This window comes from Cebidichthys violaceus, unplaced genomic scaffold, assembly GCF_023349555.1.
Source record: "Cebidichthys violaceus isolate CVI_PGR_0920_01 unplaced genomic scaffold, fCebVio1.0.p SCAF_10, whole genome shotgun sequence".
Lineage (NCBI taxonomy): Eukaryota > Metazoa > Chordata > Actinopteri > Perciformes > Stichaeidae > Cebidichthys > Cebidichthys violaceus.
In genome coordinates, this window is record NW_027176263.1 from 13145628 (window position 1) to 13163246 (window position 17619).

The 17619-nt window shown below is 44.5% G+C and overlaps 1 protein-coding gene across 1 annotated transcript in view; it reads left to right on the forward strand.

Annotated features, from left to right (window-relative positions):
- dntt (deoxynucleotidyltransferase, terminal) overlaps positions 1 to 17619 on the forward strand; it is an 81593-nt gene that overhangs the window by 37332 nt on the left and 26642 nt on the right. The window contains exons 8-10 of the mRNA XM_068718163.1: positions 4013 to 4115; positions 14409 to 14657; positions 15086 to 15169. Of these exons, the coding sequence (XP_068574264.1) occupies positions 4013 to 4115; positions 14409 to 14657; positions 15086 to 15169 (436 nt within the window). The remainder of the gene's footprint in view (positions 1 to 4012; positions 4116 to 14408; positions 14658 to 15085; positions 15170 to 17619) is intronic.

Here is a 17619-nt window from a genome sequence, read left to right on the forward strand (position 1 = left end):
AAGTCAGTGGTGTATAAGGTGAACAGGAAGGGAGACAGAACAGTTCCCTGTGGGGCTCCAGTATCCAGTATCACTGACCACCGTATCAGACAGCACACGGCCCAGTCGGACAAACTGTGGTCTGCCTGTGAGGTAGTCAGTGATCCAGGAGACGGTGGATGCGTTAACCCCCACCTCCCGCAGCTTCTCACTCAGTAGCACTGGTTGGATGGTGTTAAATGCACTGGAGAAATCAAAGAAATTGATTCTCACAGAGCCACCGGCTCCGTCCAGGTGCGACTGAGCTCGTTGCAGCAGGTAGATGATGGCGTCGTCCACTCCCACACGAGGCTGGTATGCAAATTGCAGAGGGTCCAGTGATGATTTCACCTGCGGTCGGAGGTGGGCCAAGACCAGCCTCTCCAGCACCTTCATCACATGGGATGTGAGGGCAACTGGTCGGTAGTCATTGAGGCCAGATGGTGTCGGCTTTTTTGGTACAGGAACCAGGCACGACGTCTTCCACAGCACCGGGACTTCCTCCTGCTTCAGGCTCAGGTTGTATAGGTGTTGTAGGATATCAGACAGCTGGATGGCGCAGGTCTTCAGTCCTTGCACTCCCTGATCTTCACCTTCAGGTCACGCTGGACTCTCCTTAACTCGTCCCTGTCCCCAGACCTGAAAGCTGATTTCTTCTTATTAAGAAGAGCTTTCAGGTCACTGGTGATCCATGGCTTGTTGTTAGGGAAGCAGTGTACAGTCCGGGATGGAATGGTAGTGTGTTCACAGAATTTTATGTATCTTGTGATACAGTCCGTCATGTTGTTTATGTCCTCCCCATGTGGTCCACACAGCACATTCCAATCAGCAGCGACGAGCTGTGTCTCACCTCAGATTGCGCAATCCCTCACAAACTGGGTTGAGCGCGTGCCTTTTGCTTTCTCATTGTTTGTCACCACTGTAATATTTGTAGACACCTTTACTATATGTCAGAAACCGCAGTGAAAAAGCACAGAGGGGAGGCAAACAGTACCTCTGTCTCAAAGAAGAGGGCGTGTGAGAGCCCACGGGTCGGGTTTATGCTTGTTCTGTCGTTGCTCTTCTTCTACACTTTTCTTCTTCTTCTTATATTTTGCTTTGACCACAAAAATGTAAGATATTCTATATCCAAGTTTAAAACTGTCTCAAAGAAGGAAATATGACCAAATCAACAGCAATTCAACGTTGGACAGGTAAAGTAACATTTTATGTATTTGTTGTTCTCTTTATACATTCGTGGTTGTTACACAAATTATCGTGAAATCTCACGATTTTTGAGGGTGGCGCCCGCGAGCGCTCCGCTTCTGAAACGCGGTGGGGCAGATCGCGGGTGCAAGGCCGAGATCCTCCTTGTGGCACTGGCACCGCAGTAGCTAGTCAGTGGCACTTGAGCGGCAAGCGTCAGTCAGGCGTCAGTCAGGTGCCACAACTGTGGCAAGCGAGCGACACTTGTTCGGCACCCGTCAATAAGCTGCCGAGCTGAGCCACATTTCCTGAGAACACCCATTGTTGTTACGATAGGTCAGCTGCCATACATCTGTTTTATCATCACAGTAGATTCCAATTAACTGGAGTAAAAACTTTTCTAACACGTAGATCGTAAACACCTGAATATAAACAGCACCCATTGAAATTGGATGGGAAATGTAACTCAGTAAAGGTCCGAATAAGTTAAATCTATGTAGCTGGCTTTAAAACGGTATGCCTGTGAGTAACCAGGTTCAACTTTTACTTTATTGAAATACCAGTGCCAGTGCCACAAGGAGGATCTCGCTGTCTCTCGATCGCGGCGCACACGCTCCCGGTGGAATCAAATATGTACTTTACCTATGTGTGTGTAAAGAATGCTGATATGAAATATGAAAAGCAACCAGTAGTCAATGTGCAAGCTGCCAATTAAATGGTGATTTAAGTTACTCTAATGGGTTCTTATATTTGTAAATCTGACTTATGTAGTGTCAGTGCCTCACCAGCCGCGGCTCACTCAGGGCGATCAGCTGGTCGCGGGAGTAAACAATGGCCCCACTCATTGTGTGTGGCTCTCCGTTACGAAGGGGAAGAAAAGTAACAGAAAAGCCATGGAAAAAGTTCAGAAAAAGTTACGATCCGTTGTCTGACCGTGAAAACCAAACGTTAAGGAAAAAGAAAAAACAAAAAGAGGGGAAAGAGTGAAAAAAGACTAGAATTAAAACACACAGGGAGCTGCAGCAACAGGCTGCCTTTGGCACGGCGCCATCTTATAGAAGTATTAATATGCTTTCAAGGACAAGTGATGTCCCATGTGAAGGAAACGTTTAAAGACCTGTCATTAGAAGAAGTAGAGCGGACATGAGAACAAAAGAAAATGACGCTCGTCTTTAGTTGTCATGGTGACAACAAACGTCAGCTTCGGAGACGGATGGCTGGCTCATTTTCTGTAACCAGTGTAGCACGAAAGCATGGCGGAATTAGCAGGCTAGCTAACTAGCCACCACTGGTTTTGGTACGTAAGGAGATCAAGAAAAGAAAAGTTATTAGGGCAGCTAGCAGCAAGCTTCCAGCAGGTCTGCACTCCGACTCAAGAAGCTTCAACTCTAACCATGAACTCTTCTTGAGACAGAGATGGGGACTCAAGGTTGCAACTTGGACTCGAGTTGCACTTGAAGTCGCACACACAGTGACTTGAAACTATTGAAAAGACTTGAGACTCGACTCATACTGGACATTTGTGAATGAGCTTTAACTTATTTTGATTCTTTTGGCTTATTAACATTAATGACAATGTCTGACGAGCTGAATGTCATTCCCTCCCTTATTATTATGCGTAACGTTACACATCTGGTGCACATGGCCATACATGACACATAACATATGGCACGTGCTTTACCATGATTATAATGGTTGGGTCACTTAACCATCCACGTTAAACATTCAACCTAGAGAAAGACCACGTTAAGTTAACCCTGTGGTTCTATTTTGTGGCTGTCTGCTCATGTTACAAGGCAAAATACAGTTATTAACTTGAAAGGAAAGCTTTCATTGAGTTGTTTTTCTGTCATTTTGCATTGCCTGTTTAAACAATGAGTTCAAGAGTTCTTTTGTGGAGCAGTTTCTACCTCCAGCAGAGGAGGTTGAATACAGGTGGACTGTACAACAGCACAAAGAAGCACATGCTAGCTTAGCTGTACAGTTACACCACAGTATGAGAGTGCTACACGGTAGCACAGATCAACAGACCACCTCCAGATCTTATAATCCTGACATGACTGTGGCTAAACATACTTATTTGACTTTCAGAATAACATTATCATAACCAAATGTCCGAGGTTTACATTTCCCTCTGCCTCGTAAACTCTGATAGTGTTGTCCTCTAAGAAGTCACAACATGAGTTCAAAAGAGATCAGCAAACCTCAACCCTGATACCATAAACCAGCTTAAATCGATCCACTGTGAGTGAACGGGCTGCTGAAATAGTTAGACATCAATCATGTCAAGCTGCACCACTCTCCTGAATAACACTAGTGAAAACTATCTCACTGATTCCGTACGTTGATTTCAGACAGAAGCTTTGATATGCCGTTTGTGTACGATCTTATGCACATGTGGGGGTTCTCTGCTGAGCTTTTCTTTGTATCTGTTCCTGCCAGATCACTTAATAATCACTTCACTACGGTCTGGTTGTGCTGACGGAGTAAATGCATTGTGTGAGCGCAGCCAGGCTCCATATGGGTCTGTTTTATGACACTGATTCAAGCAGAAGATGATGATTCTCATAAAAGTTAAAGCTCTGACAGCTGAGGCAACAAAAAAAAATGGGCTTATACACTTAACACTTAAGACGAATTACTTGTTGGAATAGTGTAAAAAAAAATGCCATTAGCATGGCCTGTGCTTTTAATAGCTCCGCCTGCCACCTTCCCTCTTCATCAGGTAAGGGCTGTGACTAAAAGATCATTTCTTTCATTATCTCCTGCACACAGTGAATGAGTAACGGCGCTATGTCTTTATCTCCAGGGGGAAGGAGTTTGGTCATGATGTAGACTTAATCGTGACCACACCTGCTCTGGGGATGGAGGAGAGTCTGCTACCCAAAATTATTGATGGACTGAAAAACCAAGTAAGTATGTTGTTTCCTTTCTTTTTTTTTTGCAATTAAGGAAAGTAATAAGGTTGATCAACCTTTGTGAATGAAATTAATAGAATGAAAATAATAAAATCGAATTGGTAGGCACTACTGGTTTAAATCCAAAGCAATGAATTACTGAAAACTGCTGTATAGATTTATTACAGGATAAGGTAAAAAGAAGGACAATATTGTAGAATGAACAGAGCACTTCATTAGGGGGATGTAGCTGCCAGAGCTAACGCTAGCTTGCTAATATGTGACCCGTTTGAATTGAAGAGTAAAGTAGGTAATATGCAGGACAGTCAGTATGTTCAACAGTAATGTGAAGTGGGAAGTTTTTTACATACATTTCACTAAAACAACACATTACACCTGAAATTACAAAACGCTACGTAGCAAAGTTTAGGTTCATAATCAGATATAGATTCTACACCACATGAATACCACTAACTCTGACACACATCTTTTCAATGTACATTTACAAAGTTTAATAAACTGCTCCATAACATATTTTTTCTTGCACACTGCTAGAACAGTGTGATGCTACACTAACTTCCTTTTGAAGGTCGCTTTTGATTGGATGACGCTAATGTTTCCCAGCAACCGATTTACACATTACGGAAGCTAAAAATGTGAATGTGTTTTTGGTTAGAAACCTGAAATAAGGTATGTGGTTCACACAAACTTACAAGATTTTAACTTTTTTGTTCTACAATAAAAAACTATATCAGTAATTACCCCTCTCGTGAACTTTGAAGCTTTTACGCGACTTAAAAAAGGCGGTTGCTAACAAGTGGCTAAATGAGACTACTTAACGCCATCAAGGCAACTAGTCCGCCTCTACAGTCGCGTTGTGGTGCTCATGCAACCGTGATGTGGTTTGTTTAGCCTAGCGTTAGCTTTGCATTTCTGCCGATTGCATTCACGCTTCAAAAATCTGAAATCATGTTCATTTGTGAAAATGATCTTGCTGTGTCATAAACGTTTGTTTGCACCAGATCTTATTTTCTACAATAATCCAAAATCCAATGGAAAAATTGATTATTTGAGCGGTGTACAGTTACAGGAGGGATTTAAAGCAAATCCTTCACATTTGATTGGAGTGCTACAGAGTGGGCGGGCTTAGAATGCAGCATGATATGGTGCTACAGGAGGACTGTCCACACACACCTCCCTTGTGGCTAAAAAGTTGCAGATTGATTGATGGGTGGATGTCATGATCTTATTGGTTGAAATTGGTTGGTACAAGCTCTTGCAAGCACCTGTCATATTGTGTTTTACAAGAAGAGAAGATGATTGGATTTTGATATAAATATCCTATTAATTACTTTTTTTTGCAAATATTTTAAAGTAGGTGCACAATATGACCAGCGATGTGATCCAAAGCGTTAAAAAAAGAAGAAGCCATCTTTCATTTGATTCCCACTTTTTAAGGACAGATCTCTGTTTCGGTATGTTCCGATAATAAGGCATCGAATGGAGTTGGTCACTTTTCCATCATTCAGAACCCGTCCTTTGAGACCTACAGCAGCCTCTCTATGAAAGTTAGAGAGAAAAGTGGTCTGAGTTTTGGATTCAGTTGCCTTTAATGGAAGGAGATTGGGGAAAGGTGAGTGAATCGGGTAAAAGAGAAACGGTACAATTTAGCAAGTCACTTTTAGCGGGACTTTTTAAGGACCAGCGGCACTCTTGAGGCCCCTTAATGGAGCAAGGATCCCTCAGTGAAGAAAGAAGAATAGAAAAGGAGAGGATGGATGTGGAGGAGAGACGGACAGATGGCGTCTGATTAAAGCAGAGGGAAAGCGAGAGCAGTGACAAAACGTCTGAGCTACACACACACACACACACACACACAGAGTGGTCGACAATGTTAAAGGCAGCTTATGCTTATTTGCTCGTAATGGTTTAATTATTGGCTGCACTCAAAATTATGACAGTTATTTGCTGCTAATATCGCAGTAATGTGACAAATATCAGCACGCTCCAGAAGTGTCCGATTAAAACTCAGCGCATGTAAACACATTTACCTAATTACACTAAAACGAGGTCTTAATCACAATTGTGCAAACAGGAGTCAAGCATATTCATTTTTAACGCCCACCGCATTTCACCTCGTCCAGCTTTCTCGTCTCTGCAAGATGAGACGAGAACGGAAATTTCAATGTCGGCGCCGTTTGCATTTAAACGAAAGTTGTGTGCAGGAGGAGGAAAAAGCAGAAGTTCAGTTATACAAGCATCGATTGGATGTGCAGTTAGGTAACTGGCAAGCATGAATCAGAAGTAAAGAATTACATTTTTGGATTGAAATAGAACATGTTCGTGGTTGTTTTTCATCCATAATGACCGCGCCGTTTGAGATTCCTTGAAGATCAGCAGAATTGAAAGCAGTGGTTCTGATTCTGTCGTGAAGCTGAAGTAGATTCACACTACCATTCGATACACATGTTCATCACATCTTATTTAACCCGTAACAGCTTTGAGGAAACTATCCAAAGGAGCCAAGAGTCTAACAGGATCAAATAATGGATGTGAACGGCAACGTGTTTGGTCGGCCGAGGCGTACAAAAGGCTCTTCTGCTGTATTTCTGTATTGATGGTTTAACTCATCATTACGATTGGTTTTCTGAAACTGCATCGACACAAACCTGCGCTGTTTCACAGACACAAAGCGTCCACAGGACAGTGAGGTGACATTGACGCGTTCCTGCTCTATACACTGTCCATGAAGCTTGAACCTGAGCGGAGCGATTATACTCTATAAAAAAAAAAAAAAACCAGCAACCTCTCACCATGGTTACTTCATTGTAAAATCAGCAGTTGTATAATCCTGTCTCAGAGTGTTATAAACCACTCTGCAGTGTTTTGACATCTAGCAAACCTTCAGCCTCATTCCTCTGTAACTCTTAACTGGACCTTTCTGGATCGTCTCTCGCCGGTACCCGAAGCAGCACGTTCCCACCAATGCGGCTCATTGGCGTCTTTGGAAGCTGTAAAGATTCAAACAGAAGCTGTTCAGTCGTACGGTCAACTGAAAAACACTGAAACATCAAGACAGGACTTGGAAAATGCAACTTTCGCAGAACAAGAACCGTGGCTTTTATTCGCCATTATCACAGTGTCGTCACGCTTCGAGTGGATCCCTGCGCGGTTAGGAGCTCATTGTGCACATCGCATTAAGATATAGTTATATGTTTGGTTTAAAATCTAAAACCAATCATTTAAGATAACCACATAAAATAGAGCTGCTGAAATGTCTGTATATGTAAAGTCCCTATTATTGTCACACAGACAGTTGATGTCTTTCCACTGATCGTGGCGAAACAAAATGTTACAGCACAACTGGATCTCCACGGGCCAACGCGAATGAATTAGGGGCGACATCCCTTACAAAGAGTGTACAGTGCGTGACGTTCTGAAAATAAAAATAAAAAATAAAACAAGGGGAGAGGATTTGTCAACAGTTTTCGCCTTCAGATAAAGGCGTAGCTCAGATAAATGCTCATGAGAGGAGACAAGTGTTTGATGAAGAGCAGGACCGCGCTGTCTAGTCTCAGCTTCTTTTCTTTCTTTTTTGTTGTTGTCATCAACCGGATTTAAAAATAAATCCCTCCATTCGTCGACACCTCCGCTCCTTCCACGGTCCATCCCTGACTATAATTACTGCCCACTCGCCGTGCGGCCAGTCGCCGGGCTGCTCTCGTCTCTCGCGGCCGCTCGACGTTCACTGAGCGGGGATGAGGGCGGGTGTGTGCGGGGGACACGGAGGAGGTAGGATGGACGGGAGGCGGGGCGTGGCAGGTGTTTTCCGAAAAAAGGCTTCAAGATACGACCGGAAGCTTTCTCTTCCCCGCAGGCTGGATGGAGTGCATGGGTGCAGACGGGGGAGAGGGGCGGGTCTGCGGGGACAAGGACACAAGAGACAATGATTAACTGGCGGTCGCTAGAGGTTGACTCTAAGTCGCGTAACCTTGTCATCTGCAATCAAGCCCCCTGGGGTGGAGCCCACGTGTCTTCACTCAGGCCTAATATCACAGGCAGTCTCTTCAGCCCCCCCCCAGCCTGCAGGGAGTTAAAAATACATCTATCTAGAAACGTCCTTGTAAAACGGGTTCATCATTTTTTTTCTCCCCCCCCCCCTTCCTCCTCCTCCTGCTGATATTCTGAAAACATAACTCGGGGGCAGAGGCAAGGTCAGCCACCGAGCTTCTGTCGCAGACGGATGAGATTCAGCTTGGCCCTGGTAATTGCGACAGAGAGCGGGACAGAGCCATGTTTCATCCTCCGTCCATCTATCACCGCTGTCTCTAAATACTGTATAAGTGCCGCTCTCTGAAGGATGGGGCCCTCGCGCGCCCCGTCGCCGCCATTATGATGCCATTCAGCCCCGGGCCTCACTGTTATGCGTCCGGACCGAGTCCACGCAGTCACGGAGCGGAGACTCCCCCCCCCCCCCCCCCCTTCCAGTTGAATCGAGCGACGCAGACGCACTCCGATTTGAATAACATCCGAGAAGCAGCGGCCACTTTTGACACACGCACGGACCCGCTGCGCTTTAATTTCAGCAATCAGTCTCTTTCATTCCTGCCGGAGCTGCGGAATCAAAGCGGAAGCGCAGTTCAAACGGCCCGGGGCTAACGCGCGCTAATCTTCGACTCGGAGGCAGGGTTTTTTGAAGTCTCTCTCTCTCTCTCTCTCTCTCTCTCTCTCTCTCTCTCTCTCTCTCTCTCTCTCTCTCTCTCTCTCTCTCTCTCTCTCTCTCTTTCTCTCTCTCTCCGGGTGAGTCAGAGAGATTGCGAGATGAGATCGGAGGCCCCTCGCGTCCCTGAAAACGTCTCGCCTGTCCTCTGCGCAGACGCAGGAGGCCGCGACCACTGATCACTCCAGGTCAAATACAAAGTAAATAATCGAAAAGAAAGCTTCTTTTTTTTTTAATCACAATTTCAAAAGTCATGTTCACTTGACTCTTTTCTTCTTTTTTTTCCCCCAGCGCTCAGAGGCAAAGCTTTTGGGGGAAAGATTATCTTCCCGCTGTCCTCCTCTGTAATTCTCTCTGTAAACAGTTCTGCTGGAATAAGCTTACTCTCAGATGCTTGCTGACATTACCTGCTGCGTGGGAGATGATTACAGAGCACTATAGGGCTAAACAGCCCCCGGCGATGCTGAGACGGGGAACTTCATGACATCCTGTTTTCATGGTGGATTTTTGCATGTGTGTGTGTGTGTGTGTGTGTGTGTCTCAGAGAAAAAAGCAGCACCACTGCAGCGTGCCTGTGTGTGTGTGTGTGTGTGTGTGTGTGTGCGTGCGTGCGTGCGTGTGTGTGTGCGTGTGTGTACGCGCGTGTAGGAAGGAGGGCCGCAAAGCTTGTGGAACAAAGGGCGTCTGCTTTCAGGTGCTTAGCGGTCTTGTGCAACTGTCACCATAACTCATTAGTGCTTTTCTCTAAAGGCATCAGAAGGATCGGAGGCTCAGAGGAACACAAGGAGGGGACGGAGATGTGTGCCGTCAGAATCGAGACGTGACCTACATTTTGCGGCCTCGTGCTCGCGGACCTTCTCCCACAACTTGTCTCAAGTGTGGCTCGCGGGGATTTTAATTTAAGATTAGTCAGTGTTCGAGTGCTTTTTATGCCGTCTTCCTGGCCTCATTATCTGAGTGGGAATTGTCGCCGCCAATAGCGAGGCTATTACCGGACGTAAAGGGAACTTTAAGAAGCCATCTCCCCGCCCGTTATTGGAAGGTGAGTGGTTATCGGTAATTGCAGAGGCGGAGCAGACGTCAAGAATTTCCTTTTTTTCCCGCAACGAACGAGTCCATCCCTAAAGATGATAGGAGGTGGAGGAGCGAGGAGGCGATTTTCTTTGAGATCTGTTTCCCGAGTGCCACCATCGAATTTCTCACTACCTCCTTTTCCCAGCTCCCTCTGGGGCATGCTGACTAGGTGTTTAATGCTTTGTGATTAACCTCAAGTCATCTGCCGTACGGGCAGGGCTCGCCGCTCGCCGCGCTCGCACCCCCAATTATTGCTCTTTAAGGAGAGTGCGTCCGATTTATGGTCAGCGAGAGGAGAGTAGCATCCCAACAATTACGTCTGGGCGCTGGAATTAAATTGACAATTTGTGATCTTAATCGCCTTAACGCTGCTGCATCCAGGGAGGAGGCCCAATCAGCCGGACCGAGCCTCGAAGGAAATCAATTCACAGACTCTCTTGTCTTTCTTTCTTTCCCCTCTCTCTCTCTCTCTCTCTCTCTCTCTCTCTCTCTCTCCTTTTCTGTCTTTCCCCGCTATCTCCTCGTCCACCTATTTCTCACTTTGTCTCTCGCAGGTTGATCGCTCTATTCTCGAACTCCCTCGGACTCACTCCATTTCACTCTTTTCTACACTCAGGGCTTTGTTTCTCATCAGTGACCCTCTCTCCTTCTCTTCTCCAACACGCTGACATCTCACTTGGCAGAGATTTCCATTATCGGAGGAGTGGAACCATTTACCAGGGAATGGGCTTCAGCCATCTACTATGGCTGACTGAAGGCTCATCTCTCTATTGGATGCTCAGCCATCCCCCCCACCACTCCCAGCTCAAATTAGACCGATGACAAGTCTGAGCAGATGTTCGCACAGCGGTCCATGTCCTTTTACTGGCATCCACATCCACATGGCTTCCTCTGTCCACAGCCAAATTCAAAAGTTACAGTTCTTTTTTTACGCTAAATGTTACTAATCAAGTTGATATGGCTCTTGATTTGATCACCAAGCAGATTTTACTCTTGTATTCAGTATCAACGTGATTTGCTAAACATTTCAAAGAGGCTGTTTTTGATTTCAACATTAGGAACATCGCAGTTTCTCCATTTTGTTATCCACTGCATATAGTACGCCCTCAATGTAGGCGGGATTCTTAGCTGATCGTCATAGCGACTTCGACTATATTTGTACCCCAGGAGGGCTATTGGTTTTACATCAAGACATATTACACTACATAGAGATAACATAGCCATACAGTACAGTAGAGGGAGGGGAGATGTCGTGACGTGGAATAGAAGTCCAACAACACTGATGTCCGACTTTTCCAAAGTGTGTAAAAAAATGTAATGACAGATAAAATAAAGAGCTGCTGAGTATGACCATATAAATACAAATACACAGGGATTATGATCAACCATAATCGCCATCATCAGCGGCATAAACAACACTGAACTTGTTTTTACAGGGCGGAATCTGAAATTCAGAGTATAGGATGGCTGGGTCGTGCACTAATCGGAAGATCAAGGTTCGATCCCTGGCTCCTCCAGTCGAAGTGTCCTTGGAGCCCAAATTGCTGTGCCATCGGTATCTGAACGATCAGAATGTGATGAGCAGGTGGCACTTTGTACGGCAGCCTCTGCCATCAGTGTAGGAATGGGTGAATCTGTTGCTTTAGGTATGCAGATGGCATTCTCTGCTGTACACCCAGGACCTTGCTCTTCACTTTTACTTTCCTGGATAGTGAATTTTAGATTTTGGATCAGACCATCCACCAGTCCACTACATCATCCCCAGGAAAATTCCTCCAGTCAGTGTTTTAAGATGGCAAATATCCAATTTTGTAAAAAAAAAAGATTTTTTTTCAGAAATAGTATGTTTAAATAGGCAAAGGAGGCATTATCTAACGCTAACGTTTGGTGAATTTAGGAGAAATCTACTGTTGCAAATAGACAAAGAAGTAAAACAAACGCCTGAATGTGTATTTTGGACATTTGCTTTCCACTAGTCTGAAAGAAGACATCTCAAAATGAACCAGTGGATAAAAAACTGTTATTGCCTGGAATGTCTCTCCTTAAAGAAACATAACCTCGACTCAGGCCATTTTCAACACCTCCAGGCCCCTATCTCTAAGAATTTGAAGTTCCTGGTTCTAAAGAAAGTTGCAGTGCTCATGGAAAGCAAAAAAAAAAAACATTTTGTGAGAATGGCAGTCGGGCTCCTTTAAGGACCACAGCACTGAAACTATTAGTGTTAAATGATCTTCAGATGAATCCAGAAACAGGGAGGTGCTCTTTGAATACAACATTAGGTCACAAATGGTCCCAAGGTTTTTTACCTGTCTCCAAATAAGGAGCTGATTTCCCTCCGTGGCTGTGCTCTCATCCAACCTGTCAAATAAAAGAAAGACTGGCTTTGGTGTGTTTAATGGTTCAATTCTAGGTCAGACAGCGGGACAATCGTCCTTGCCTGCCAGAATAGCAATCACTTCCACACTGACGATATTCAGCCAATTCTTCCGGTAACAACTTCTTACTTAAATATATTAATTCCATCAGACTTCCTGCAGCTTATCTGTGACAATAGAGAAGCTGTTTTAATTGCCTGCACAGAAGTGAATTTGACAAGTCTGCCTAACAAATACTATAACATCCACCCATTAATTGAAACATTTTACTGTAATTGCGCTTTTTGATCCAAGTTTAAGCGGTATTCCAGTAATCGCGTCTTTTTAAAATACAAATTTAAACATTAAATTCCTGCCAGTCAGTCTGGCAATCCTCTCATGCTGATTACCGCAACGCTATCGAGGCGCAACTCAGGTCTGGTAAAAATCCTCCATGCTTTCTGTTCAGGCCTAAGAGACAACGTCACTCCGAATGATGTTGTCTTTTGGAATTGATGAGGCTGCTCAACGCCTCGCTTACAGATTTAACGTGGGGGCGTTTTACCTTCTACGAGCTTCTGATCCTCAGATACAGTCGGGCTCCTCTTGGCTGCTTCTGAAGTCTGGGCTAAAGATGAAAGGTGGCCGAGTTTTTGCTGTCAGGGTCCCCCCCGGGGTGCTGGAGAGAGAGAGAGATCGAGAGACCGGCCTCTTTAAAGTCGCTCGCCAAGACCCATTCAGAAGGGCCTTCCCATAATTGCGAGACTTTGACTTAATTTTCTGTTTATATTTACGCTGAGTATTACAAATAATAGTGGTATTGATGGTTGTCAAGATTAATTTATGGACTGATGTGTCGGGCAAACAGAGAGGCTGATATATATATATATATATATATATATATATATAATTCAAATTCAATTTAAATTCCTAAAGGTCCAGATTGAGAAAATCTCCTTGGGCAAAGGTCCGGAACATTACAAAAATATCTACCTTGCGCTAGTTAGTGCTATATATACTGTATATATATACAGTATATATATATTCAAGAAGCCTAGTAGTAACAACGTCTCTGTGTAGTCAACAACTGTCAAATCAAATACAGAAAGTACACATCAATTATATTTTAACAATTATTGTTTTCAGTTTTCAAATTCAACTGGATGGATTATAAATAATACAAAGAAATACATAAATAAATGTTCTTCTCATCTCAAGTAAATTAAGGACTGGATTACAAAATAACTGACATAACAGAAAGCTTTTGAAAAATGTTCATCTTAAAATAAAGTACTTCATTTTAGAAAAATGTATTTCACTGAATTGTCCTGCAGCTTTAAATTCAGTTCATTCAGGTGTGAAGTGATGTCAATCAAAAAAGACACAATGTTATATTTTTCCCATCTTCTAACAAGAGAAATTAGTGTGTATGGACTTTCTCTGTGGTTATTAAACCTCTTGTTTCAGCTCTATTATCTCTGTTAACGTCATTAGTCAGTGAATTAATGTGTTAGGATTCTGATCATATTGGGCTCTGAGTTGTATTTTCTGTGTCTTCATTTCAGATGTGTGTGGGTACGTTTGCTCAAAAGAGTTGTGCTTTGTCTCGTAGTGGCACTTCACATTACCGCTTTTAATAATCATCACGGTCTCTGAAAATTTGAGACATACTGGTTTTAAACTGTCAGTGGGAAGAATGAAGCTATAAGAGTCTGTCTATTATTGGTTAAAGACTCTGGTCTCTCTGGTCTCTCTGACCACTTTTCCCTTTTTGGAGAACGTCATGTGAAACAGCTTCTCTGACTCACGTAATTCTCCTACTCTTTGTTCTCTTTCCTCGTCTCTCCCCCGTGTGTCTACATCTCACTCGAGTCAGGAAACTTGTCAGAATACCCACATTTGATTGGCTGAGCTGCATCACGTGATGTGATTTACACCGCGTTGATCAGTGTGTTTCCTGCACCGCTGAACAAGTGCCGTAAAGGCTGAAAAAGCTGCGTCGGTTAAAATAGAAGCGCTCCAGATACAACGGCATCTGGGTCCGGTTCCGGACCGCGGTCCGCCTATTGGTGACCTCTGATACAGTAGAAGCAAGCATTTTATAAAGAAAACAATCTCCAATTTCCATGCTAAAATACTTAAATTGTCTCCCCTCACCAGGGCATTCTGCTGTACTGTGACTACCAGGCCTCCACCTTCGATGTGGCGAAGCTTCCCAATCACAGGTTTGAGGCCATGGACCACTTTGCGAAGTGCTTCCTGATCCTGCGGCTGGAGAGCCGGCTAGTGGAAGGAGGTCTCCACAGCGCCGAGGGGGACACCAGGAGCTGGAGGGCAGTGCGCGTGGACCTGGTGTCGCCACCTATGGATCATTACGCCTTCGCTCTCCTGGGCTGGACCGGCTCCAGGGTATGAGGGGTTTACACAGTACAGGCCGAATGACAGTGAGCAGCAGCTGCAGGTGGAATCCATTGGGTAAAAAAAAAGCAGGAAAAATGTAGAAGTTGCTGTCTTTTATGATCGATCATGTGTTGCGTGCGCCACTGCCATGTAATAGAACAAGGTCAAGGTCCAGGTAGTCTTCAGTCTGTCTGGCTCTATGGAGACATACATTTTAGACAACAGAACCACCTTCAAAGAGATTTTAAAGATATGAAAAAGTCAATACAAAGGCAAGTGTACAAAGTTATGTAAAAATGTCTGATATGAAAATACCTTCTTTGTCTATCAGGAAGAAAAAATACATTCAGGCGACCCTATTTCCTTTCAGTGCCATAAAAAAACAGATAAATGAAATAGATATTTGGTTTCAGACCATTGATTCTTTTCTTCCACAGCAGTTTGAGAGAGACCTTAGGAGGTTCGCTCGAACGAAGCGAGGGATGCTTCTGGACAACCACGCCCTGTACGACAAAACCAAGGTACTTAGTGCAGCATTAGATACACAATCACTGGAGCTGATTCCTGAGTCCATCAACTGATAGCGAACAAGAAGGCAGTTAAGATTCACTCTTTAAGAGTTATAGTGACTCAAACAAAAGCGTCCTGATATGACGGAATGACTGAAAATGTGACATTGTTTGCTAATTAGAGCTGCAAATCGTAGCAGCATTTGTGTCAAATGCTCATGAAAGACTTTGTGGTTTTAGTCGAAACCACAAATGGTATATAAGTATGGACGACATGTCAGCTCCCTAAAAGTAAAGCCGAAACATGGCTGGCTGCAGTATAGGTTTTCTACATATACCATTGTTTCACAATGTCATAGTTTGTGGTGAGTCTATCTTGGATGGTTACCACATTATGGCTAATGATCTAATTACTGGTTTCTGATTATGAATGGGATATGTTCTAAGTCACACTGTTGTGTCTGTGGAAAAAAGAAGCGTCCGATGGACAGGACACCATTTGAATTACTGAACAATTTTAGAGATGCACAGTAGGCAGCAATTCAAAGAGGACTTAAATCCAATCCAAGCGAGGGCACAAGCAAAACGCTTTGTACTGTGAGTTACTGCCAGTAATACTCAAAAACCACAACCTCCTCTTCCATTGATCTTGAAAAGAAGGAGGGGGATGGAGGGATCTGATCATTGAGTTTATTCTTGGTCTCCCCTCTGAGTGTGCGCTCATGAATCTGGATAGTAAATTACAGCCAAATCTTTGGTCCTCCAAGGTTTTTTTTGGGGGGGAAAGATCAGGGCTGGCGTGTTGACAATACCACAGCATGAGAAAACGTACACAAATTACGTCGAATGATTCGAATCAATATGTTCTCCCGCTCTGAGCGAAAGCAGAAAGTTGATACCGGAGCGAGGACAACATTTTGTAATTATAGCACAGCGCTCAGTGGGAGGCGTGCAGGGTTTGGCGGGCTGGATGCGGCGCAATGCTCCATCGCAGCAGTACACACGACTACACCATAGCAAGTCGTGTGAACAAAAGCCACCTTAACGTTTTTTCTATATGAAAGCGCGATGCTTGTTTGCGTAGTAGCATCGGGGAGTCCAAGGTTCATTTACACATTTCTAAATGAAATAAATCACATTTCTTTTTCATAACTCATGCAATTTAATAACTAATTAAGTCTTTGTTTGCCTGCAATGCAAGGGCCAATTAGTTTTTGTTTAGGAACACCTTGCGTGTAGGTGTGTTGTCATCCTGTAGTTAAGTCTCACGCAGCGACGGTAACGCTACCTTGTTAAGAGGGGCTGTCATAATTGGTGAAATATGACAGTGAAACCTTCAGTCATGGCACCTGAGATAATTTTAGCCACACACAGAAGCCATTCTCCGCATGCGAACAAAATCAATTTTTACAAACAGGTGTGACGAGCTCGCGAGGCAGCGGTGACAGGCGGCAGTTACTTTTGCATTCTCCGCGAAGAGAGCAGCGAGTCAGGGGGTGTGATTGTCGCGTAATATAATTAGCAGTAGCTTACGAGCTGGTGTAGCGAGCTGTAGACCGAGAACACACAAGAATTGCTGAACTGGCCAATCAGTTTGGACGACAGGTGGGAGGGAAAAGATGGCAGCCGTTTATTTATTTTTCCGTGCAGAGAGCAACAAATCGCGTTTAAATCGAGTTTAAATCAAGCAAATGCTGAAACGTTTGTCTGAGATTGCGTTGATCAGTGAAGCCACTTTCAGTTTTTGTATTAAATCCCAGTTATTTGTATTTGTTTGTCGCACATCAGCTGGAGACGCACGGCCTCAGCTTTGTTCATCCGCGTGACTCTCTGATTTACAGCGATCAGATAGCGAGACACACTCCTGAAAGCACCAGTGTGTGAGAGTAAACTTGTAGAAAAAGACGCGACATCTTCAGCCTACAGAACTCCATTATTTAGCGGGGGGGAAGTTATAGCGCTGACAAGACGACAACAAAATTTCCAGGGAACCATCGATCTTTGTGGCAGACGTCTCCGAGGCTCGCGTTTTTACCATCGCCCTCTCCACTTTTCATTGCATCCTTTGCAAAAAGCGGCGTGCCGTCTTGAGCTGCGAGAGCGGGGAGGGAGGAAAAGGGGGGAGGGGGCGTATCGGCGCGGCGGATCGACAGGAGAGACACCATGTCAGCGCGGTGTCCCGTCAGCCAGTCCCCCCGGGGGGGGGGGGGGGGGGGGGGGGGACACAGGTCAGAGTCGCCGGGATCGTCGGGTGGCAGCTTCCTGACAGATTTTATACACAACCCGCCGACTCAGATGGTGTTTATTCAAATGCAAGGCTTGCTGACAGTGCAGCCATCCGTGCGCTGAAGCGGACAGGGAGGAAAAATCACGCGCAAAAACACGCGCACACATTCTTACGTAAAAAAAAAAACATGCACGTGTTCGTTGGAGTCTGATGAGGTAAGAAGGCGCCTCGAGCA